This window comes from Dendrobates tinctorius, unplaced genomic scaffold (assembly GCF_039654945.1).
Source record: "Dendrobates tinctorius isolate UK_male_01 unplaced genomic scaffold, ASM3965494v1 ptg000166l, whole genome shotgun sequence".
NCBI classification, from domain to species: Eukaryota; Metazoa; Chordata; class Amphibia; order Anura; family Dendrobatidae; genus Dendrobates; species Dendrobates tinctorius.
In genome coordinates, this window is record NW_027361833.1 from 1,469,983 (window position 1) to 1,495,700 (window position 25,718).

At 45.7% G+C, this 25,718-nt stretch overlaps 1 protein-coding gene across 1 annotated transcript in view; it reads left to right on the forward strand.

Moving 5' to 3' along the window:
• TMEM182 (transmembrane protein 182) overlaps positions 1 to 25,718 on the forward strand; it is a 67,035-nt gene that overhangs the window by 35,603 nt on the left and 5,714 nt on the right. The window contains exon 4 of the mRNA XM_073550652.1: positions 15,304 to 15,441. Coding sequence (XP_073406753.1) covers positions 15,304 to 15,441 — 138 coding nt within the window. The remainder of the gene's footprint in view (positions 1 to 15,303; positions 15,442 to 25,718) is intronic.

Genomic DNA, 25,718 nt, shown 5'->3' on the forward strand with positions numbered 1-25,718 from the left:
CAGAACCCGCAGCCCACATAGGAAGCACCTAAACTACAGGCATCATAGACTCGCCTAACCCGACCGCTGCACGACCGGACAACGAGTCGGTGTCAAAGTGACGTTGACACTACCCGGAAACAGCAGGCGTGCTGGAACCAGGATGGGCAGGAGGGAGTACCCGTGCCAAAGACACTGCCGAGAACCAGCTGACGGTGCTGGAACCCGGATGGGTAGCAGAAGCTACAAGAGTCATTGGAACTACCGATAACCAGCTGACGGTGCTGGAACCCAGAGTGGCAGCAGAAGGAACAAGAGCCAATGGCACAACCGTGGACCAGCTGACGGTGCTGGAACACGGTTTCTAAGCAGGAGGTACCTGTGCTACAAAGCACTACCAAGGACCTGCAGATGTTGCTGGAACTCGGATACCAAGAAGGAGGCACCTCGGCCAAAGGCACTGCCAAGAACCAGCTGATGGTGCTGGAACCCGGATGGGTAGCAGAAGCTGCAAGAGCCAATGGAACTAGGGAGGACCAGCTGACGGTGCTGGAACCCGGAGGGGCAGCAGAAGGAACAAGAGGCAATGGCACAACCGTGGACCAGCTGACGGTGCTGGAACACGGTTTCTAAGCAGGAGGTACCTGTGCTACAAAGCACTACCAAGGACCTGCAGATGTTGCTGGAACTCGGATACCGAGAAGGAGGCACCTCGGCCAAAGGCACTGCCGAGAACCAGCTGATGGTGCTGGAACCCGGATGGGTAGCAGAACCTGCAAGAGCCAATGGAATTAGCGAGGACCAGCTGATGGTGCTGGAACCCGGAGGGGCAGCAGAAGGAACAAGAGCCAATGGCACAACCGTGGACCAGCTGACGGTGCTGGAACACGGTTTCTAAGCAGGAGGTACCTGTGCTACAAAGCACTACCAAGGACCAGCAGACGTTGCTGGAACTCGGATACCGAGAAGGAGGCACCTCGGCCAAAGGCACTGCCGAGAACCAGCTGACGGTGCTGGAACCCGGATGGGTAGCAGAAGGTACCCATGATAAACAAAGTTGCAAGGCCGCGAGCTGGCCGCAGTTACCGAAACCCACAGTCCTACAGGGGGTGTTTGTCCTATTGGCACTACGGAACCAGCCTTTATTACCAGAAGCTGCAGCCCACATAGGAAGCACCTAAACTGCAGGCACCATTGACTCGGCTAACCCGACCGCAGCACGACCGGACAACGAGTCGGTGGTAAAGTGACGTTGACACTACCCGGAAACAGCAGGCGTGCTGGAACCAGGCTGGGCAGGAGGGAGTACCCGTGCCAAAGACACGGCCGAGAATCAGCTGACGGTGCTGGAACCCGGATGGGTAGCAGAAGCTACAAGAGTCAATGGAACTACTGAGAACCAGCTGACGGTGCTGGAACCCAGAGTGGCAGCTGAAGGAACAAGAGCCAATGGCACAACCGCGGAGCAGCTGACAGTGCTGGAACATGGTTTCTAAGCAGGAGGTACCTTTGCTGCAAAGCACTACCAAGGACCAGCAGACGTTGCTGGAACTCGGATACCGAGAAGGAGGCACCTCGGCCAAAGGCACTGGCGAGGACCAGCTGACGGTACTGGAACCCGGATGGGTAGCAGAAGGTGCCCATGAAAAAGACAAAGTTGCAAGGCCGCAAGCAGGCCGCAGTTACCGAAACCCACAGTCCTACAGGGGGTGCTTGTCCTATTGGCACTACGGAACCAGCCTTTATTACCAGAACCCACAGCCCACATAGGAAGCACCTAAACTGCCGGCATCATAGACTCGGCTAACCCGACCGCTGCACGACCGGACAACGAGTCGGTGTCAAAGTGACGTTGACACTACCCGGAAACAGCAGGCGTGCTGGAACCAGGATGGGCAGGAGGGAGTACCCGTGCCAAAGACACTGCCGAGAACCAGCTGACGGTGCTGGAACCCGGATGGGTAGCAGAAGCTACAAGAGTCAATGGAACTACCGAGAACCAGCTGACGGTGCTGGAACCCAGAGTGGCAGCTGAAGGAACAAGAGCCAATGGCACAACCGTGGAGCAGCTGACGGTGCTGGAACGCGGTTTCTAAGCAGGAGGTACCTTTGCTGCAAAGCACTACCAAGGACCAGCAGACGTTGCTGGAACTCGGATACCGAGAAGGAGGCACCTCGGCCAAAGGCACTGGCAAGGACCAGCTGACGGTACTGGAACCCGTATGGGTAGCAGAAGGTGCCCATGAAAAAGACAAAGTTGCAAGGCTGCGAGCCGGCCGCAGTTACCGAAACCCACAGTCCTACATGGGGTGCTTGTCCTATTGGCACTACGGAACCAGCCTTTATTACCAGAAGCTGCAGCCCACATAGGAAGCACCTAAACTGCAGGCACCATAGACTTGGCTAACCCGACCGCAACACGACAGGACAACGTATTGGTGGCAAAATGACGTTGACACTCCCCGGAAACAGCAGGCGTGCTGGAACCAGGATGGGCAGGAGGGAGTACCAGGGCCAAAGACACTTCTGAGCAGCAACTGGCGATGTTGGAGCCCAGGGTCAATCAGGGTGTAGGCTGAGGCCTGATTTCATCAAGTTTACTAGTAGTGGGAATGTGGACAGAGCAGGAGACATTGCCGGACACACATCTGGGTTCAGCTGACGTTACTGAACCCCAGTAACACAGGAACAAGTGTTGATTGTGCAGACGCCACTTCTGAGCAGCAACTGGCGGGGTTGGAGGCCAGGGGAAATACTAGAGACAGAGTGGAGCCAGAGGCATAGTTGGAGCACGTTTGAAATCAGTAGTAGTGTGAATGTGGAGGCAGCAGGAGATATTGCCGTCCACACAGCAGGGGAGCAGCTGGCATTACTGAACCCCACTAACACAGGAGCTAGTGTTTTTCTCTGTGCATACGGCACTTCTGAGCAACAACTGGCTGTGTTGAAGCCCAGGATCAGTCATGGAGCAGGCTGAGGCCTAATTGCAGCAAGTTTTATAGGTGGTGTAGGTTGAATGTGGAGGCAGCAGGAGATATTGCCGTCCACACAGCAGGGGAGCAGCTGGCATTACTGAACCCCACTAACACAGGAGCTAGTGTTTTTCTCTGTGCATACGGCACTTCTGAGCAACAACTGGCTGTGTTGAAGCCCAGGATCAATCATGCAGCAGGCTGAGGCCTAATTGGAACACGTAGAAAATCAGATGTTGTGTCAATGTGGAGGGAGCAGGAGACTTTGCCATCCACACAGCAGGGGAGCAGCTGGCATGACTGAACCCCACTAACACAGGAGCTAGTGTTTTTCTCTGTGTGGACGGCACTTCCGAGCGACAACTGGCTGTGTTGAAGCCCAGGATCAATCATGCAGCAGGCGGAGGCCTACTTGCAGCCAGTTTTATATAGGATGTAGACAACTACTGATTGTAACCGTGCTCCACTTAGGCCTCTGGCTCCACTGTCTCTAGTATTTCCCCTGGCCTCTAACCCCGCCAGTTGCTGCTCTGAAGTGGCATCTGCACAATCCACACTTGTTCCTGTGTTACTGGGGCTCAGTCACGTCAGTTGATCCCCTGATGTGTGTCCGGCAATGTCTCCTGCTCTGTCCACATTCCCACTACTAGTAATGGGAATGTGGACAGAGCAGGAGACATTGCCGGATACACATCAGGGGATCAACTGACGTGACTGAGCCCCAGTAACACAGGAACAAGTGTGGATTGTGCAGGCGCCACTTCAGAGCAGCAACTGGCGGGGTTGGAGGCCAGGGGAAATACTAGAGACAGTGGAGCCAGAGGCCTAAGTGGAGCACGGTTAAAAATCAGTAGTAGTTTGAATGTGGAGGGAGCAGGAGACTTTGCCGTCCACACAGCAGGGGAGCAGCTGGCGTTACTGAACCCCACTAACACAGGAGCTAGTGTTTTTCTCTGTGCGGACAGCACTTCCGAGCGACAACTGGCTGTGTTGAAGCCCAGGATCAATCATGCAGCAGGCTGAGGCCTACTTGGAACAAGTAGAAAATCGGATGTTGTGTCAATGTGGAGGGAGCAGGAGACTTTGCCGTCCACACAGCAAGGGAGCAGCTGGCGTGAATGAACCCCACTAACACAGGAGCTAGTGATTTTCTCTGTGCGGACGGCACTTCCGAGCAACAACTGGCTGTATTGAAGCCCAGGATCAATCATGCAGCAGGTGGAGGCCTACTTGCAGCAAGTTTTATGTAGGTTGTTGACTACTACCGATTGTAACCGTGCTCCACTTAGGCCTCTGGCTCCCCTGTCTCTAGTATTTTCCCTGGCCTCCAACCCCGCCAGTTTCTGCTCAGAAGTGGCGTCTGCACAATCCACACTTTTTCCTGTGTTACTGGGGCTCAGTCACGTCAGTTGATCCCCTGATGTGTGTCCGGCAATGTCTCCTGCTCTGTCCACATTCCCACTACTAGTAATGGGAATGTGGACAGAGCAGAGACATCGCCGGACACACACCAGGGGATCAGCTGACGTGACTGAGCCCCAGTAACACAGGAACAAGTGTGGATTGTGCAGACGCCACTTCTGAGCAGAAACTGGCAGGGTTGGAGGCCAGGGGAAATACTAGAGACAGTGGAGCCAGAGGCCTAAGTGGAACACGGTTAAAAATCAGTAGTAGTTTGAATGTGGAGTGAGCAGGAGACTTTGCCTTCCACACAGCAGGGGAGCAGCTGGCGTTACTGAACCCCACTAACACAGGAGCTAGTGTTTTTCTCTGTGCATACGGCACTTCTGAGCAACAACTGGCTGTGTTGAAGCCCAGGGATTACAGTTCAGGTGGTAGAAACATGAACACAACAGGAGACCTGGATACTGTTGCCAACCAATTATTTATTCTGGAAGAGGACTGGCAAATTCTGGCGAGATCCAGGCCTTGTTCGTTTTCAGAAAAGTAAGCCGGTCAACGTTATCGGAGGATAGTCGCGTGCGATGGTCTGTTAGTACACCACCTGCAGCACTAAAGACGCATTCCGATAATACACTGGCAGCAGGGCAAGCCAGCACCTCCAATGCATACTGGCTAAGCTCTGGCCATGTATCCAGCTTAGAGACCCAAAACTTGAAGGGGGGAGAGCCGTCTGGGAGTACACTGACAGGGCAAGACATGTGGTCTGTCACCATCTGACGGAAGCGTTCCCTCCTGCTGACTGGAGCGTCTGTGATGGTGTAGACATTTGTGGCGGACACACAAAACTTTGCCACATTTGGGCCGTACTGGTCTTGCCTTGTGCTGAGGCGCTGCCTCTGCTCCCTCTTTGTGCAGAGCTTCCTCCACTGCCTCAATGCACAGAGCTGCTTTGTAAAGCACTATCAGCACTGCTCTCGGGTGGAATGGAGAACATGATGGACTGCACCAGTGTGTCTTGGTACTCCCGCATTTTACGCTCCCGGTTCAATGGTGGTATGAGGCTTTGTAAGTTGTCCCGGTAGCGAGGATCTAGGAGGGTGTACACCCAATAATCAGCTGTGTTGAGAATGTGGGCTATGCGGCGGTCGTTTCTCAGGCACTGCAGCATGAAATCAACCATGTGCTGCAGACTCCCAAATTCCAAAGAAACGCTGTCCCCTGCTTGAGGCGTCATCTCTGCCTGCTCTGCATCACCCCACCCTCGCTGTACATACTGACTAGAGCATTGTGTACCTCCCTCCTCTGGAGAGATGTCTTCCTCCTCCATTGACTCCTCCTCATCCTCCTCACAAAGTGTCAACTGCCTAGGCCTTTGTGAGGAACCACGTAGCGCTGACTGTCCAGAAGCAGATGGCATTTGTGACTCCTCATCCTCCACCTCTTCCAAAACCTCCTCCCTTAGTGCTTGCAGTGTTTTTTGAAGCAGGCAGATAAGGGGGACAGTCATGCTGACTAGTGCATCATCTGCACTCGCCATCCGCGTGGAATCATCGAAGGCACGCAAAACTAGGCAGATGTCCTTCATAGAGGCCCACTCAGTGGTGCTGAAGTTTGACCGGCGCACAGTGCGACTTGTTTGCGCCTGATGCAGCTGTTACTCCATTACTGCTGCCTGCTGCTCACACAACCGCTCCAACATATGTAACGTTGAATTCCACCTGGTGGGTAGGTCACATATGATGCGATGTTCTGGAAGGCGTAATCGGCGCTGCAGAGCTGCAAGGCGCAATCTTGCCGTGCTGGAACGCCGCAAGTGAGCGCACTCTATGCGGACCTTGTGCAGCAGTGCATCAAGATCCGGATAGTCCCTCAGAAAGCTCTGCACGACCAAGTTCAGCACATGTGCCAGACATGGGATGTGAGTGAGGTTGCCTAGGCCCAGAGCTGCCACCAGATTTCGGCCATTGTCACACACTACCAAGCCTGGCTAGAGATTCGCTGGCAGAAACCACACGTCACTTTCCTGCTTGATGACATTTCAGAGCTCCTGCACTGTGTGGCTTCGATTCCCCAAAGAAATTAATTTCAGTACTGCCTGTTGACGTTTCGCCACGGCTGTGCTCATATCGGTCATAACAGGCTCCTGCAGCGCTGATTCTGGGGAACTTGAGTAGGAGGAGGAGTCAATGTGTACAGACTGGGTTCCTGCAATCTGTGGAGTTGGCAGAACACGTACAGCGCCACTCTCCAGATCTGTACACGGCTTCACAACATTGACCCAATGGGCAGTGAGGGAAAGGTATCATCCCTGTCCATGGTTACTGGTCCACGCATCGGTGGTCAGGTGGACCTTGCTACTGACGGCGTTTAGTAGCGCATGTTTTATTTTTCCCTCCACATGCTTTTGCAGGGCAGGGACGGCTTGCCTGCTGAAATAAAAGCGGCTGGGCACGGTGTATTGTGTGACTGCCAATGCCATGAAGTTCCGGAAGGTGTCTGTCTCCACCAGCCTGAATGAGAGCATTTCAAGGGCCAGTAGTTTGGCAATGCCAGCATTCAGAGCCTGTGCTCGGGGATGGTTTGCAGAGTATGGCCACCTTTTATCCCATGCCTGTGCTACCGATGGCTGTAGAGTGGCATGGGAGTGTGAGGATGACTGGGAATGTGGTGCTGTGGGTGGAATGTCACTGGGTCTCCGGACAACAGTGCCAGAGGTTCTTCCTTGGCGATCCTGTGAGGAAGCCGAACCAGCTGTGTGTGAGCTGGAGGAAGAGGCCCCAACACGAGCTGAAGAGGTGGTAGGTGGTGCTGTACGTTGGCCTACGTCTTCAGTGTGTCTGTGTAACTCCAGCTCATGCTTGGTCCGCACATGTTTCCACATATTTGTGGTATTGAGGTTGCTGACATTTTTCCCTCTTTTGACTTTCTGATGACACAGCTTGCATTTGACAAAGCAAATGTCATCTGCAACTGTGTCAAAAAAGGACCACGCACTGCAAGTCTTGGGAGCGCCCGTTTTGGCTTTTGGAAGAGGAATGCTCCTAACAGGTGCCGAAGTGGAGGCTACAGGCAACCAAGTCTGCCCCCTCCCTCTCCCTCCTGTTTTGGCCGTTCGGGGAATCTCTTCCTCTGAGCTGCTCCCACCACCTTCCTGTTCCTCATGCCATGATGGGTTAAGGACCTCATCATCTACACTCCCCTCTTCAAACACCTGCTTCTCCTGGGTAGTCACGCCAGCACCGTACGCACCAGAAAGTGGCACCTGAGTCTCGTCATCATCTGATGCGTACTGAGGTGTGCTGACCATAGGCACTGGCCCACCCGCCTCTTCAGATTCAGAGGGACAAAGAAGTTGCGCATCACTGCATACTCCCTCTTCTTCACATTCTTGAATGCTGCTTAGCTGGCCCCCTCTTTCCAAGCCAACAGATTCACAGAACAGAAGTAGAGACTGTGATGGCTCCTGTCCAGGGCTCTCTGACTGCCTGGGCACTTTGGCAGGTGGTGAAGAGACAGATAGTTGCTCTTCAGTGCTCGGGCCCTGAGAATGCGTGGAAGTCATTGAAGTCGATGCGTTAGCTGCCATCCATCCGACAACAGCTTCAATTTGTTCCTCCCGCAGCAGTGGGGTACGGCAAGGTTCTACCAAGCTGCGCATAAAGGACTGTTGCCTGGTAATACTGGGGGATGCTGACTCACTGGTGCCCGCAGCAGGCACAGAATCCCCACGTCCTCTCCCTGCAGAATCCCCACGTCCTCTCCCTGCAGAATCCCCACGTCCTCTCCCTGCTGAAACTCCACGCCCACGCCCACGTGCCTTACTCCCTGCCTTCTTCATCTTGGTAGACTGATAAAGATAGGCAGAAAAGTACAAAGGGGGGCTTAGTGTGCTTATTCCTGAACAGCTGCTAACAGGTATAAGAAACACTAATTTTATAAAGTGTGTGTGTGGACTACACTTTAATATGAGCTAATGTGGCCTACACAACTGTCAAATGGAGTGTTTGGTGAACTTTATTTTGTTTTTGTTTTTTTTAAAAAAAACTAAAAGGATGTGACCAAAGATTTGAAAGCGATAGTATAACAAACTTTTGGAGCTATTACAATGCAGGAAGGTAACCTACAATGCAAAAGATGAGGCTCCAAAAAATAGGGTAATACTAATCTGGCTGCAGCTGAAGGGCACAAGCCAGAAAAAAGGCTCCTTTATCTACTCCTATATAGTGTTTGCAACCAACCAATGTAGATGGATACGGATGGATGCACACTAATAGAATGAAAAATGAGCTGCAGTAAAAGAAAAATATGTGTGAGGCAGTGGCGCACGCTGAGCGGCCTACAACCAGACGTAGCTGTAGGACACACTACAGCGTGAGCTGCACTCACACACAGAGACCTCTCAGACAGCCGTGAACAGTGCAGATAAGTGGGCACTAGCACTGAATGGCTGCAGAAAGGCTCCGCTGTCTACTCCTATAGTGTTTGCAACCAACGTATATGGATACGGATGGATGCACACTAATAGGAGAATAAAGAATGAGGTGCAATAAAAGAAAAATATGTGTGAGGCAGTGATGCACGCTGAGCGGCCTACAACCAGACATAGCTGCAGGACACACTACTCAGCGTGAGCTGCACTCACACACAGAGACCTCTCAGACAGCCGTGAACAGTTCAGCAAACTGGGCACTAGCACTGAAAGGCTTCAGAGAGAATCCACTGTCTACTCCTATAGTGTTTGCAACCAACGTATATGGATACGGATGGATGCACACTAATAGGAGAATGAAAAATGAGCAGCAAAAAAAGAAAAATATGTATGAGGCAGTGACACACGCTGAGCGGCCTACAACCAGACGTGGCTGCAGGACACACTACTCAGCGTGAGCTGCACTCACACAGACCTTGCAGACAGCTGTGAACACTGCTGCAAGGCAAAAAAAAGCTACATTGGTGGATTATGTAGCCTGGGTAAAGCACACTATGATTGTGAAAATCGCTATCTCTAACTGTCCCTCAGAGTCTTGAACAGCAGCCTGTCCCTAACTGAATTCACAGCAGAGTGAACCCGAAATGGCTGCGGCGGCTTTTATAGTGCATCATGACATCACTTCAGCAGCCAATCACAGCCATGCCATTAGTTAACATGCCTACATGCCTAACAGGATGTGCCCACACTTCAGAGGATTGGCTGAATCAAATCAAACTGGCTCATAGCATTATGGGAACTTCCGATTCCGGTATTCGATATGCTAAAAGTATCGGAACTCAGTAACGGAATTCCGATACAGTGAATATCGGCCGATACCCGATACTTGCGGTATCGGAATACTCAACACTAGTGAGAACGCGTCTGCAGTGAAGAGCGGTGACACCATTAAGGTTACCGCAGGTCTCAGGTGGCGGTTCTCATGGTAACCTCTCTGTGATCCAGCAATGTGTGACCTGCGGTAACTAACTTACTGTTCACTAACTACCCTATATACTCGAGTAAAAGCCAACCTGAGTATAAGCTGAGGCACCTAATTTGACCACAAAAAGCTGAGAAAACTTATTGACTCGAGTATAAGCCAGGTATGCATTGTCCCCTCATCCCTAACCTGGTATGCATGGCTCTTCATCCACATACTGGTCTGCATGGATTCTCATCTCCATCCTGGTCTGCATGGCTCCTCATCCCTATCCTGGTATGCATGGCCTCCTCATCCCTATCCTGTGGTATGCATGGCTCCTCATCCCTATCCTTGTATGCATGGCTCTTCATCCCTATCCTTGTATGCATGGCTCCTTATCCCTATCCTTGTATGCATGGCTCTTCATTCCTATCCTTGCATGCAGGGCTCTTCATTCCCATTCTGGTATGCATGGCTCCTCATCCCTATCCTGGTCTGCATAGCTGTTGTGAACTCCCTTGCTCGGATTTCTGAGCCGAAGCTCCCTCTGCTCTCTCTGGTGGTTACTGAGAGTAGTGGAGCTGGCCAGGTAGATGGAGGTTCTCCACCTGAAGATGATAATTGGGTGATCTGTGATAGATTTTCTAAGATGGTCCATCTTGTACCACTCCCAAAGTTGCCATCTTCTTCTGAGTTGGTGCCCTTGTTTTTACAACAAGTGGTTTGTTTGCACGAGATTCCTGAGAACATTGTGTCGGACAGAGGAGTCCAGTTTGTTTCCAGATTTTGGAAGGCTTTTTTTCCAAACTTTTCCAAACTGGGAATTCAGTTGTCTTTCTCCTCTGCATTTCATCCTCAGACCAATGGGCAGACTGAGAGAACAACCAGACGTTGGAGTCCTATTTGAGAAGTTTCATATCTGCTGATCAGGAAGATTGGGTCTCATTTTTGCCCTTGGCCGAATTCGCGCTAAACAAGGGCTAGCTCTGCCACTTTGATGTCTCCTTTCATTTGTAACTTTGGGTTTCATCCTTGATTTTCTTCGGGGCAGGTAGAAGCTTCTGCCTGCCCAGGTGTGGATTCTGTGGTAGAGAGAATGCAGCAGATTTGGGACCAAGTAGTGGATAAGTTGTCCCACTCTCAGCAAAAGGCCCAACGGTTTTCCAACCGGCATAGGACCATTGGTCCCCGGTTTAAAGTGGGTGATATGGTTTGGTTGTCCTCAAAAATATTCCCATGAAGGTTGCATCTCCAAAATTCAAGCCAAGGTTTCTTGGACCTTATAAGATTTTGGAAATCCTTAACCCCGTTTCTTTTCGTTTGGTTCTTCCAGTTATGTTTAAGATTCATAACATCTTTCATAAATCTTTGTTGAAAAAATTTGTGGAGCCAGTTGTTCCCATGGCAGCGCCCCCTGACCCTGTACTGGTTAAGGGTAATTTGGAGTATGAGGTAGAGAAGATATTGGATTCTCGTCTGGCTAGACGGAGGCTTCAGTACTTGGTAAAGAGTAAGGGTTATGGCCAGGAGGATAATTCTTGGGTCTCTGCTTCTGACATCCATGCGAAGAGATTGATTCGTGCCTTTCACCGGGTCCATCCTGATCGGCCTGGTGGCGTGGATGAGGGTTGAGTGACCCCTCCTCAAGGGAGGGGTACTGTTGTGAACTCCCTTGCTCGAATTTCTGAGCCGAAGTGCCTTCTGCTCCCTCTGGTGGTTACTGAGAGTAGTGGAGCTGGCCAGGTGGATGGAGGTTCTCCACCTGAAGATGATAATTGCGAATCAGGGATTGCTGGCTGGGAGCATATAATTGAGCTGGATGCTCTTGAAGGTTGCTGGTGATTTTTTCCTCTGTGTGCATTTGGAGCTCTTTTGTCCCCTGCCTGATCTGCATGTTCAGCTAAGTGATTCTTTTGCTAATCCTTTGCGTCTAATCTGGTTGTGTCTTTTTTTTGCTTTGCTGCTAGGGTTCAGCGTGCTCCCTACTGGGGGCAGCGCTGGGCCCTGCTTCATATGTTGCAGCTTGTTCTGTTCTCTGCTATGTTTGTATCTTTTTGCTTGCTGCCAGTTTATACCAGAGTGCTGATCTAGCGGGGGAGAGATCGTGTGATCTCAGGTTTTTTTGTATATCAGAAGTGTTGGACTTTTTCAGGGTTTTGTGCGTGATGGCAGACAGTATCTTTTTCTGTCCTGTCCTGTCTAGACAGCTTGGGCCCCACCATTTGCTCAGTCTGTTCTCTGCCTGTGTTTGTGTCTCATCTTGTCTCACTGACAATATATGTTTGGGAGCTGTCTATTCCTTTGGGGATCTGCTCTGGGGCAGTTTAGATTTCATCTTTCTGTCTTTAGGCTTAGTTAATCCTCCGGCTGTGACGAAGCGTCTAAGGCATCGTAGGAACGCTCCACGGCTACTGCTAGTTGTGCAGATTGGATCAGGGGTCTGCAATCCACTTAGTTACCAACCTCTCTGGTGTTCTGGTGGCTTAGCCTGTTCCTGCCATCCTCCTCGGTGACCTATTCATAACACATGGCTCTTCTTCCCTATCCTTGTATGCATGGCTCTTCATCCCCATCCTGGTCTGCATGGTTCCTCATCCCCATCCTGGTCTGCATGGTTCCTCATCCCCATCCTGGTATGCCTTGCTTCTCATCCCTATCCTGGTCTGCATGGCTCCTCATCCCTATCCTTGTATGCATAGCTCTTCATCCCTATCCTTGTATGCATGGCTCTTCATCCCCATCCTGGTCTGCATGGTTCCTCATCCCCATCCTGGTCTGCATGGTTCCTCATCCCCATCCTGGTATGCCTTGCTCCTCATCCCTCTCCTGGTCTCCATGGCTCCTCATCCCTATCCTTGTATGCATAGCTCCTCATCCCTATCTTTATATGCATGGCTCTTCATCCCCACATTGGTCTGCATAGCTCCTCATCCCTATCCTGGTCTGCATGGCTCCTCATCCCTATCCTGGTCTGCATGGCTCCTCATCCCTATCCTGGTCTGCATGGCTCCTCATCCCTATCCTTGTATGCATGGCTCTTCATCCGTATCATTGTATGCATATCTCTTCATCCCTATCCTGGTATGCATGGCTCCTCATCCCTACCCTTGTATGCATGGCCCCCATGAAAAACATAAAAAAAGACATCCTTCTTACTGTTCCTGTGCTCCCTCGCAACATCTTGTTCCGGTGCCAGCAGCTGATTTATGCTTGTAAGTAGTGTATGGCAGTGACATCATGTGCTGCTTACAAGCTGAGGACAGCTGCCAGAATACTTACTGCTCTCCATGCCGGGAACTATGTGCGTGGAGAGCAGTGGGTATTCATTTCTATATAGCAGCATGCAAAGTGTCAGGCGCAGGCTTCCTGCAGTGGCTAAGCGATCACTTGTGCCCGCTATTTAAGAGAAATGAATATTCACTTCTCTCCACTACCATAGTAGTGGGAGAGAAGACATGGGATTGAAGAGAAGTGAATATTCAATTTTCTTAAATAGTGGGCACACCTGATCTCCTGGCCACTGCAGGAAGCTGGCAGCTGCAATTACTGTGCCTGCTACTACAGAGACATGAATATTCACTTCTCTCCACTCCCATGTCTTCTGGGAGCCAGCGCAGTGAATAATCATTTCTCTTTAGCAGCGGGTACAGGCTTTAGCCGCAGTAGCCAGCTCCTGCCTCCTGTGATCCACTGCTCCGCCACTGCCGCTCCCCCTCTATCTTATGGGACCCTCACTTGAGTATAAGGTCGTTTTCATGTGCTGAAAAACTTGGCTTATACTCAAGTATATACGGTAACTTACTGCTCAAATGAATGGTGAAAAACTCATCCAAAATGCATTTATGCAGTAAATATTCAACCTGTGCACATACTCTTCAGTCATCACCTGGCCACAAGTATAAGGATACTTGCAGTCACATGCAGACTAGAGTCTCAACCACTTCTCTCAAGGTTTTATTGAGAGAAGCACCTGAGACTGTAATCAGCATATGACTGCAGCTATTCAACTCACATACTTGCCATTATGTGAGGATTGCTGGAACTGGCATGCGAAACCAAAACCTAACGGAGTGTACATTACTCAGTGTTAGTATTCAGTAAGCTGCAGTGAGTGGTATAGATTTCACCTTTAATTGAAGGGTACTGTTGCATAGTGGTTGTATATATACCTATTTGTATATTGCCACAACATACTTCCCCATCATATTAGTTGATGCTATAGGTAATGTTAGTTGTGCTTTATATGTTCTATGTTTCTATGTGGAAGGTAACCTACAAAATCACCAGTAAACCAATAATGTAAAAAGTTAATACAAGCGTGCATACAAAAATGTGACATATATGCTAGAAAAATCACACAGAAATTAACTGATAATTACATAATAATTACTACTATTGATACTTGTAGGGGTATTTAGATCAAATATTCACATACTTTCTCCATTGCAGTCTTGGGACGCTAAGGAAACAGCGCCAATTGGTATGCCATAAATTCAATTTGGTGCTCAATAGGAATGCCATTTTACAGCCGTCCATTATTGTAGCTGAGCCATATCTCAATATAAGATTGAATTATGAGAGCAGACAGAAAACAGATATTAAGGATATGTGCAATGTCTTTTTCATATGGATTCTGCCTGGAACCAACCTGAATAAGCACCAAAAAATCTCAAAAGAATGATCATATGCACTGCAAAGTTAAAACAACTTGCCGTGCAAATTTCTGCCTTTTCTAATTTTGTTGTAACCTCTTCAGGCTTCCCAAGTCACAAAGTGGTAAAAAGAAGTGATCTGTCCCTTCTTCAGGTGGCTTTTGGTTGGAAGCTGTTCACTATTAATACAAACATTTAAAAAAAAGTTTCAAAAGAGTCTTAAAAAAATGCTTTAAGAAAAACTCTGCTGATGTTGAAAAGACATATGTACAGACTCTAAAGCATTTTTTTACTTTTAGAAAAGTGGCCCCCAAAAGATTCCTGTAATGTAAAATAATTAAGACAGTACTCACCCTCGCCCGCTCCAGTGCCACCTTCCTACCACTGCTCTGGTCTCTGTTTTTAACATTTTAAATTACAGGAATTATTTGGGGTCCACTTCTCTAAAAGAGGAATACCCCTTTACTGAATCAAAGCCTGCCCACTACAGACATAAACATAAGGTACACAAAATTATCCTTAGGCCAGGGTCACACTTATGAGGAACTCGCACGAGTCTCGTGTCTCAATACCTGGCACTGCCACTGGCACTCGGGACCGAAGTGTGTGGCTGCATGTATTTCTATGCAGCTGAGCGCTCCAGGCCGAGTGCCGGCAGCAGTGCCAGGTATTGAGACGCGAGAGTAGTGCGAGTTTCTCGCAAATGTGACCCCAGCCTTATTCTGTATATTTCTTTCTGACATATTTTGGCTGCACTTCAGTCCCACTTTAATTAATTGCCTTCAAACCAGATCTCTCTCCTAGCATTGAACATGTGGATTTTCTTGGGCTACAGAGGTGCTTTCTGACATTTGCTGTGCGGTTTTTCTTCTTGTTATGATGCATTTCATCTTTTCATTTTAGTATATCGAGGATTTTGGAACATTTTCATGCTTCTCGGTGTGGTCACAGTTGTAGCTGGAGGCTTCATCATCATCTGTGCAGCTCCTTTTGTAAGCTACAGACTTTATAAAGCAGGAGGTGGCCTTTTTATTACTGCAGGTAAGAAAGTTTGATAAGCAGATGTACTATATTTGATGCCTTGTGTGTACTGTTGTGCATAGAATGCCATATTTAAAGGACACCGCATGGGTTAGCAACACCTCAAGTGTTATTATTTTTTCTATTGCTTTTCATTTATGTGAAAATCTTTGGGATAAGCTAGCTGTGTGTAACTAGAGATGAGCGAAAATTTTGAAATTTGTATTTGCAGGCTTTACCAATTTTTCCCGAAAAATAGAAATTTCTTGAAAAGATGTGTATAACACTCTGAAGTGTGTTCCTGAAATTTGTCTCAATAAAACCATCAGCTCACCAAAGGAAAAACAAGGCCTTACATATATCAATCGATGGAAAAATATAAACGGGCTTCGAAAAATGGCAACATAAAACCCCAATTTTTTTTATTTTTTATTTTTGCAAATTTCTGATATTTTTCACCACTTAAATAGAAAAACTTTTATACAAATTTGGTGTCGCCGTAATCATACTGTCCTGGCAAATCAAGTTTTGCCATTTTTCCCAAACAGTGAACAAGAAAAACAAAACCTCAAAAAACAATAACTGAATTGTTTTCACCAGTTCACCCCCAAATTTGAATTTGTGCTGTTTTTTACAGTTAATTGTATGGGTAAAAAAGGGATTAAGGTTCCATCGAGTTTAACCTATGCTCTTACATGTTGATCTGGAGGGAGGCAAAAACACTTTAAGGCAGATGGTAATTGCCTCATATATTGGAGAAAAATTATTTTCGATTTCCACATTCAAAAATCAGACTAGTTCTTAGGATCAACGCCCAATCTTACAGTCTAGTACCGATACCTTTTACTAATATATTTATCTAGAAAAACATCCAGGCTGTCCTTGAACTTGGTTAGTAAATCAAACATTGAATTATGTTGTGAGTTCCATAGTCTCACTGCTCTTACAGTAAAGAAATGCCATCCGTAATGGTGATTAAACCTTCTTTCCTCTAGATGAGCAGGGTGTCTACTAGTTATTGTTGTAGGCCTCGATAGATAAAGATCATTTGAATGATCTTTGGACTGATCATTCATGTATTTGTACACTGTAATTAGATTGCCCTTAAGACAAACTGAATAACCCAACGTTTGATAACTGCTCTTGCTATTGCAAGGAGTTGTCCTGTTTAAACTGATAAGTCTGCAGTCACTCTGTGTCTGTAGATTTATGAATCCCCCCCAGCGAGCGCACTGTGCGCTACGAGGATTCGCCGGTTTCTGAGCCAGGACCGGCAGGTATGTATGTGTAAGGGGGTGAAGCACAAGAAGACTCAGAGGGGGGGTTACCTTCTCCGCTCCTGATCTGAAACCACTTGGCCAGACAGCAGGCTTGCTAGGGGGAAGACTTTCTGCCCTGGACGTGCTGGGTCATGTGACTGCTGGGAGGAGAGAGGAACAGGAAGGAGAGCAGCCTGAGAGCGCGCAAAGCTCAGAGCAGCGTGTGCAGGGGACAGGGCAGGTTGCAGCTGCACGCAGGAGAGAAGAGAGAACTTCCATTCAGAGGACAAATCCAGGGGGACTGTGCAGAGAGACTGCATCTTGTGAGTACGTGAGACCAGAGCCTGCAGTGACTGGAGAGGTGTGCTCTGACCCCCTGCAGAGACAGTGACCCCCATGCAGAGACAGTGACCCCCGTGTGTAGCCCCGGTACCTGCGGTGTTGGGGCAGAGCCCCTGACTCCTGTTGAGAGACTTATAGAGACACAGAGCCCTTGATTCCTGCAGAGAGACTGTTTAGTTTTGGAGCATAGACTCAGAGCAGGGGACATCCGGAATGCCTTGTGTTCCACCTGCCTTTCAGCAGGCATTAATCCCCGAGACCTCTGTTGTGGGTCCATAGAGACTGCAGAGCCTACAGTGACTAGAGAGACGACAAGTGCCGCTGCTGATGGCACCGACGTGGGAGAAGACAACCCCACAAGCAAGTACTCAGCAGGCTGATAAGTTCCAAGAACACCTGTTTCTAACTGTTATTCTTTTTGAATGTTTGATATACTGCTTTAAAGGGAATCTGTCACCCCTTTTTTGAGATATCATATAATGATATCATTCAATTGTGTGTCACATAAGGATTCTCTTAGTACTTTTGCTTCCCCCTGACCCCTCACCTTTCATGCATAAATACCTTTTTTATATCGGTTCAGATGTATGTAAACTGCCACGGTCCGGTCCGATGGACAGGGCTTATTCATCTGCTCCCCCCCTCCCTGTCTTGCTCTACACAAGAAGAAATGCGTAGAGCAAGACAAGTGGGGGGGAGCAGTTGAATAAGCCCCGCCCAGCGGACCGGACAGCAGCAGTTTACATACATCTGAACTGATATAAAAAAGGTATTTATGCATGAAAGGTACGGGGTCAGGGGGAAGCAAAAGTACTAAGAGAATCCTTATGTGACACACAATTGAATGGTATCATTATATGATATCTCAAAAAAGGGGTGACAGATTCCCTTTAAAACTAGTTTAACCCCCACTGCTTTCTCCCTGCAAATAGTATCCTATCCCTGTAAATAAAACCCTTTAACTTTTGATCTGTCTCAGTTCCGTGGTGACATACCAGCACCTGCACGTGCATCTTTGATACAATCACTTGAATAGAACAATACCTTGCCCCACCTAGTGACATCCTTTTGTTTATTCCTCTCCTTCACAAAGCCATAACTTTTTATTTTTCTGTCTTTATAGACAAATTAGGGCTTTTTTGTTTGCTGCACGAGTTGTACTTTTGAATGGCACACCACATAGTGTACTTGAAAACAGGAAAAAAAATAATTTCACGTGCTGTGAAATAATGTAAAAAGCACAATTCTAACATTGTTTTATGGGAATTGTTTTAACGGTTTATATTGTGTGGTAAAAATGACCTCACAATAAAATTCTCCTCATTAGTACGATCATGGCGATACCAAACAAGTCAATTTTTTTTTCATTATTTTCCAGCTGAAAAAAAATCAGAAGGTTTTTTAAAAAAATTTTCGGGGGAGTTGTCTAGCCATTTTCTGAGACCCATAATGGTTTCATTTTTAGGTCGATTCAACTGTATGAGCGCTTGTTTTTGTGGGGTAAGACTACATTTTTATTGATACCATTTTGGGATACATATGCTCTTTTATTCACTTGTTACTGTATTTTTTGTGTTATTGTATCAACCAAAAAAAATGTAATTTTGGCGTTTTTGAATTTTTTCTGTTTAAAATGTTTACAAATTATATTAATTATTTTTATATTTTGATAGATCATACTTTTCTTATCATGATGATACCATTTTTTTTATTTTGTATTATCTTTATTTTTAATAGGTAAAGGGGGGGTGAGTTGAACTCTTATATTTTTTTATTTTTGTAATATTTTTTAAAACCTTTTTATTTTTCACTGTATTTATTACTCTGCTTAGGGGACTTGAACCTACGATCGTCTGATTGCTTCTGCTATATGCAGCAATACCACAGTATTGATGAAATAATAAAAATCATGATCTCCTTTGAAGCCCAGCCACAGGCTGTGTTTTAGGCCTTCTTCAGATGTCCGTTTTTTGTGTCCACATGTGATCCGTTTTTTAAGGACCGCAAATACGAACTTACGCACACCCATTGTACTCAGTGGTGGTGCACACATGTCAGGTTTTTCACATGAACCAGGTGTCCGTGTGAAAAACCTGCAGACATCTTTTTTTTTTTTTTGTGCAGCACGGACCAAATGCCTGCCGCACACGTGCACACTGATGACACACGGATGACATCCGTTTGTAATCAGCGTAACATGTACCAGTGCCTGGGAACAAGTGGTACAGTTTGCGCTAATCCAAGGCGCCGTCCAGCTGCTGAAGGCAGCTCTCATCATTGTCTCCTGGTCACGCTGAGATCACTGTGACCAGGAGACAGTGATGGGAGTTGTATTCAGCTGCTGACACCTCGCAATGATTCCAGGCATGGGCGGCTGCTGAAGTTTCCCAGGCAATTAATAACAGCTCACAGCTGTTTGCTTAGCCTTATCTGGAGAATTTACATGGGGCCCCAAAAAAAAAAAATGTGTAGGGTCCCCCTAAAAATTAAAACCAGCAAAGGATAAACAGACCACTGTGGGTTGATATTAATAGCCTGGGTTGGGGTCAGAGATATTGCCTTCCCCCCAGCTACCAACATCAGCCCTCAGCCTCCTGTGGTGGTGGCAAGTGGGGTAATACGAGACAAACAATGCAATATCAAACCCATGTAAAAAATGCACTCCAAAACGCAATAAAAAACCGCAAGTAGCCTAATTTGCATAATAGGTGTAGAAATGGTGCATAAAATCTGCAACATCAAAAACTCACCAAAAGCTCATTGTGGGAATGTAGTATAAAGTAGAGTTTACTGTCTACCAATAAGACCTTTTTTTTTAGAGACAGATCTACTCAGGTTTTACTATTTAGACATAACTGTACATTTTATTTACTCTGTCCAAGTGCATGACTTTACATTTATCTATGTTAAACTTCAATTGCCATTTCTTGGTCCAAGATTCCAGCTTCCCTATCTGTTGTATTAAATTATCCTCCTGTGTTCCTTAACGTGCAGAGCTTAGTATCAAGGTCAAATATTGAAATACTAATCTGTATGTCCCCTAAAATGTAATTAATAAATGTATTAAGAAGAGGGCCCAATACTGACCTCTGTGGTACCCCATTGACCCCACTGTTACCTATGGCCTAATTAGAGTGTAATCTATGAATAACCTCCATGTGTTCCCTATCCCAAAGCTAGTTATTGACCCAATATATTTTCCTTAGTCTAATTGTTCTCATTTTATGTAGAAAGTTTTTATGTGGCACTGTATTAAACACTTTTGTCCAGATAAGCAACATTCACAGCCTTACCATGGTACAAACTGGAATTCATTTCTTCATAAATGCTGATCAAATTAGTTTGGCATGACCGATCCTTCATAAACCTATATTGATGCTGGGTTATGAAGTTATTTTTATTAAGAAATTGAAGGATAGAATCTCTTAGAGAGCCCTCAAAGTTTTTTCCTACTATTGATGTTAAACTTAAGGGGGTTTTACACATAGTGATATCGCTAGCAATATCGCTATAACGTCACCGATTTTGTGACGTTATAGCGATATTGCTAGCGATATCGCTATGTGTGATACTTACCTCCGACCGGCTCCCCCACTGTACATTGCTGATCGCGCGAGATTGGGCGGCTCCATTTCTAGTCGTGAGCTTCCTGCGACGCTTCCTGCTGTGTGAGACGAGCGACGTGTGGAGGCGGGCGGGAGGACGCCAGGATCGCTGTGTGTGAAAGGTAAGTATCGTGCGCTGCGTCGCTGCTGCATCGCTGTGAGATCTGCCTGTGTGACAGCTCACTAGCAATCATTTAGCGATGCACCAGCGATCCTGACCGCGTCATATCGCTGGTTGGATCGCTGGTGCATCGCTAAATGTAAAAGGGCCTTTACTGGTCTGTAGTTTCTGGGCTTAGATTTTGAGCCCTTTTTCATTAATGAAATCCTTTTGCTAAGTGCCATTACTCTGGAACAGACCCTGCCATTATTAAATCATTAAAGGGAATCTGTCAGGTCCCCCATGCCCTTCATCCCAGTAGCATTCACCTATGTACATGTATTAGTAAATTCCCTGTGTAACAAGCCCAGTATAATGTTATTCAGTGAAAACGAGGTAAAAAAAAAGCATTTATAATGTCTCCTTTTCCTATGCTAATTAGAGCTTTGACTAGTCAATGGGACATTAGTTTCCCCAGACAAGTCAGACCTCTATCCATGTTATCAGTCCCCTTGTGGACATGACAACATAAGTTGCACAAGCCAGCTTGTTCAAATCTCGCACAAACACGCCTCTCATTTCGGCAGCGTCACTGTGACTCTGAGTGTACGCTTCCCGGCTTCAGAGGTGCACCGCACATGACCCTAAGTTCAGAAGATGGCTTTTGGTCTTGCACAGTGTGCCTCTGATGCCGGGAAGTGTACACTTGGCTTCAGAGATGCAGTAATGCTGCCGAAATATGTGTTGCACGATCTGCGATGATGCTGGCTGTTGCAAATTATGTTATCATGCCCACAAGGGAGTGATAACATTGAAAGAGTGATGAATAGTCTAGGGAAACTAGTGCCCAATTGATTAGTCAAAGTCCTTATTAGCATAGGAAATGGGACATTATTAGTGATGAGCGAGTATACTTGTTACTCTAATTTCCCCAAGCATGCTCGGGTGCCCTCCGAGTATTTTGGCGTGCTCTGAGATTTAGTCTGTGTCGAAGTAGCTGCATGATTTATGGCTGCTAGCCAGCCTGAATACATTTGGGGATTCCCTAACAAAGAAGCATTCCTCACATGTATTCAGGCTGGCTAGCAGCCATAAATCATGCAGCTACTTCGACACAAACTAAATCTCAGAGCATGCTAAAATACTCGGAGGTCACCCGAGTGTGCTCAGGGAAACCCGAGTAAAGAGTATACTCGCTCATCACTAGACATTATAAATGCTTTTTTTATACCTTGTTTTCACTGAATAATGTTATAAAGGGCTCGTTAGGCAGTGAATTTACACATACATAGGTGAATGCTGCTGGGGCATTTCGAAATATTAGAAATAATGGTCTATCTACCACTGTATTTAATTATTCCTGAAAGTAGGGCTCGATGACATCCAGACCCAGGTGACATTTAATGGAGAATTTATGCTATCCTTGATCATGTCATCTGTCATTGGATTTTCCTCTGTAAATACTGTATACAAGGTGTTTAATAAATTTGCCTTTCCTCTTCAACTATTTCTTCCAGATTATTTTTTGAGATTATTTTTGTTGGAGTTTGTTTTTGATAATTTTTTAGTCTATGGGATCAATGAAATCATCACTTCTGATCCCCAATAGAGAGAGCTACATGCATGCATGGTCTCCTCCTTACTGGAGTGATGATTGAGGTAGAAGGGGACTCCCAATTCCATAAGTGCATCTTCTGGAAATGTAATCTGCATTTATCAGTTATTGCATATTTTTCTAATGCCATAAATGATGCACATAGTAAAACCCATTTAAGTTTTACTGTTACTCTTGTAGAGTGGTTGAGTATGAGAATGCTCCTCAAGCCAGGAAAGGCTTTGTACCCCAGCTTAAAGAATCAAACTAGCAGTATCTGAATTACACGGTATACTTGGGTCTGTATAGGAGTTATGTGAACAAACCAGTGTAATACTTAAAAATAAAACTATTTGTGAAGTTGGTTCAGGTTTTCATGTTAAATTTACTGGAGCAATGTCAGAATGTTGTTTGCAATGTGACATTGACTGGTTTCTTGAATGTCCTTAAATTACATATGGATCACCCTTTGGTGGTGCGTCTAATTACCAGGACACCGATGATATATTGAAAAAAGGCAACTGGCAAGTGAAAACAATGATGTTGTCTAATTATATGCTTAATTATCATGAAGTCACTGTGCTGAGATGCTCTGTATCATACTCTCACGTCAGTACATACGCAGTATTACAACAGTACATGCCTAAAAAGAAGCCATTTATGACCACACTCAATGTGACTTACAGTATCTGTACATTTTTCGCTTAATATAAAGAACATTACTTGGTGAAACCAAGATACAATAGTGTATGTTGTCCTAAAACTGGCATTACATTCTGTATAAACCAGTATTAGTCGGAACATTCACACACCTCTCTCTATGTGTATAATGTAGATTTGTGTCTATCACTTACTTTACACCTCATGCACACTGCAGTACTTCTGCTCTGCACAAGTTTCATGTTGTACAGCACTCATATGCAATTAATTGCAGACAAATTTGGACAGAGACACAAGTTTTAGCATTTTAGCTGTTTACTAAAACATATTCAAGGTACAGTTATATAATCAATATATGTTATAGTGCAGAAACTCAACTTTAAATTGAGGGTACTCAAATCCTAATTTGAGTAAGGGTTTAGGAATTACATCTTTTTAATTTGTAGTTGCTGTAGTTTATAGGGACCAAAAGTAATTGGACAATTATCCCAAAAGCTCTTTAATGGGTTTTATGGGCTATTCCTTCATTAATCCATCATCAGTTAAATACGTCAGATGGTGAAATTAATTCTCTCCTTTATATTCAACAATCAGACTACTTAAAGTTTCACAGTGGGGTAACTGAGTGCTGATGCACATAGTGCACAAAAGTCTCCAACTTTCTGCCCACTCAATAGCTGCAGAGTTTAAAGCTTCCTCTGGCATTAACATCAGCACAAAAACTGTATGTCGGAAGCTTCATGTCTATTTCCATGACTGAGCAGTTACATGGAGATGTGTTCTGTGGAGTGATGAATCACACTTATCTGGCAGTCTGATGGAGAAGTCTAGGTTTGGTAAATACCAGGAGAAGGAGGAGAACATTACAAGCTGAATGGCATTGTGTGAACTGTAAAGTTTGGTGAAAGGGGGACTATGCTATATGATTGTTTCTCTAGGGCTGGCTTAGGCCCTTAGTTCCAGTGAAGAGAACTATTGTTTCAGCATACCAAGATACTTAGGACACTTGTGTGCTTCCAACTTTGTTGGAACAGTGTGGGAATAGCCCTTTTCTGTTCCATAGATGCAATCCAAAATCTTGTAAAAAGCCTTTCCAGAAGAGTGGAATATTTTTTAGCTAAAAAGAGGGGCCAACTCCATATTAATCTCTATGGATTTAAAATGAAATGTCATAACACATTGTCTAGGTATAATGTGTGGGTGCCCTAATACTTTAGTCAATAGTGTGTAAGTCTATATGCTGTTCCATTGCTTGTCTCACATTTCTTATTAACTCACATAGTAGTCTATTCTCTTAAATTCACATAGAATCTGAATCTCTTCCAATGGATTCAGTATTTTGTTAATATTCTCTCTTAAACAAGGAATCTCTACACCCAGTGGTTTCAATCAGTGATGAATGCAATTGCTCGTTACTCGAGTTTGCCAAGGGTGCTCAGGTATGCACCAAGTATCGCGGGTGCTCGAGGGACATGTTTGAGTCCCTGCACCGCATGTTTCACTGCTGTTAGCAACAAAACATATGGGGATTGTCTGACAAACATGAGCAATCCTCGCATGTTTTGTGGCTGTCTAACAGACGCGAAACATGCTGGTGCAGGGACTCAAACATGTCACTCGACCACTCGTGATACTCGGTGCATACCCGAACACCATAGGCAAACTCAACTAACGAGCCCTTGTGCTCATCACTTGTTGCAATCCTAAAATATAGAACCTAGGGGACTACGTGCTGCCATTAGGCTCTACACAAGAAAGTTTTCAGTGTGCATAAGGCTTTAGGACATGTTCACAAGTGTTAAATCTGGCACAGATTTCAATGCAAGAATGTGACCAATGTCATCATCCAAACCATGAGCTTGCTACTTATTTATATGCATTATGCACAGAAAATCAGAAATTTTAGCATTTCTAATTATAGTATGGAATTACATCCGTTCAAACAGCAAATCCATATTGAAATTGTTTGTCATTTTGGATTACTGCTGTGGAAATCACCTGTAAAGCATGTGCACATATGCACAGAAATGTTGTTTTGATATTACTGTGCGTTAAGTTCATTTTATGGGGAATTTTTGCCTCATTTTTTAGCAGAGTCTGGGCAGAATCCGCCTAAAAAAGACACTGTGTGCACATACACAAAACGTTATTGGAATTTTTAAGGTATAATAAGTAAATTTTTACAGATGACCAATAGAACTGTTGGGCTAAAGAGAGAGAATAAAAATAGTCCACTGTAAAGGACAGTAAAAGAGTGTAGCTGTTTTATTGAGTTTACTCTTATTATTTTCTGATGTATTTGTTCTACCTTCATTTTATAATTTGTTGTTTTTTGAGATCTTATGGTGAACAGAAACGCCTGTCTTGAATATTTCTCTAACTTGCCAATGTCACCATGTACATTAGCGACTCATAAAATATAAATGCCTCGAAACTAAACAGAGCAGAAAGTGACACATTGATTTTAAAACTGAGGACTTAAAGTTCACTCTCATTACTTTATTAAAGTCTTTAACATTTCATGAAAGATCATTAATGAATTATCTGTTTACATCTTAGGCCTTTTTAATCAAATGTCAACATCTTTTTGGGGTCTCGGCTCATTAGACATGTTTCCACTAGCGATGGCTTGACAGGAAGAAAACCTTTGCTGTTAGTGATGTATTTTTTTTATTTTTTTTTCTTAAAGAAGGAAACTTGCAAATACATATGAAAAGAAAATTTACTTAAAAGCCATT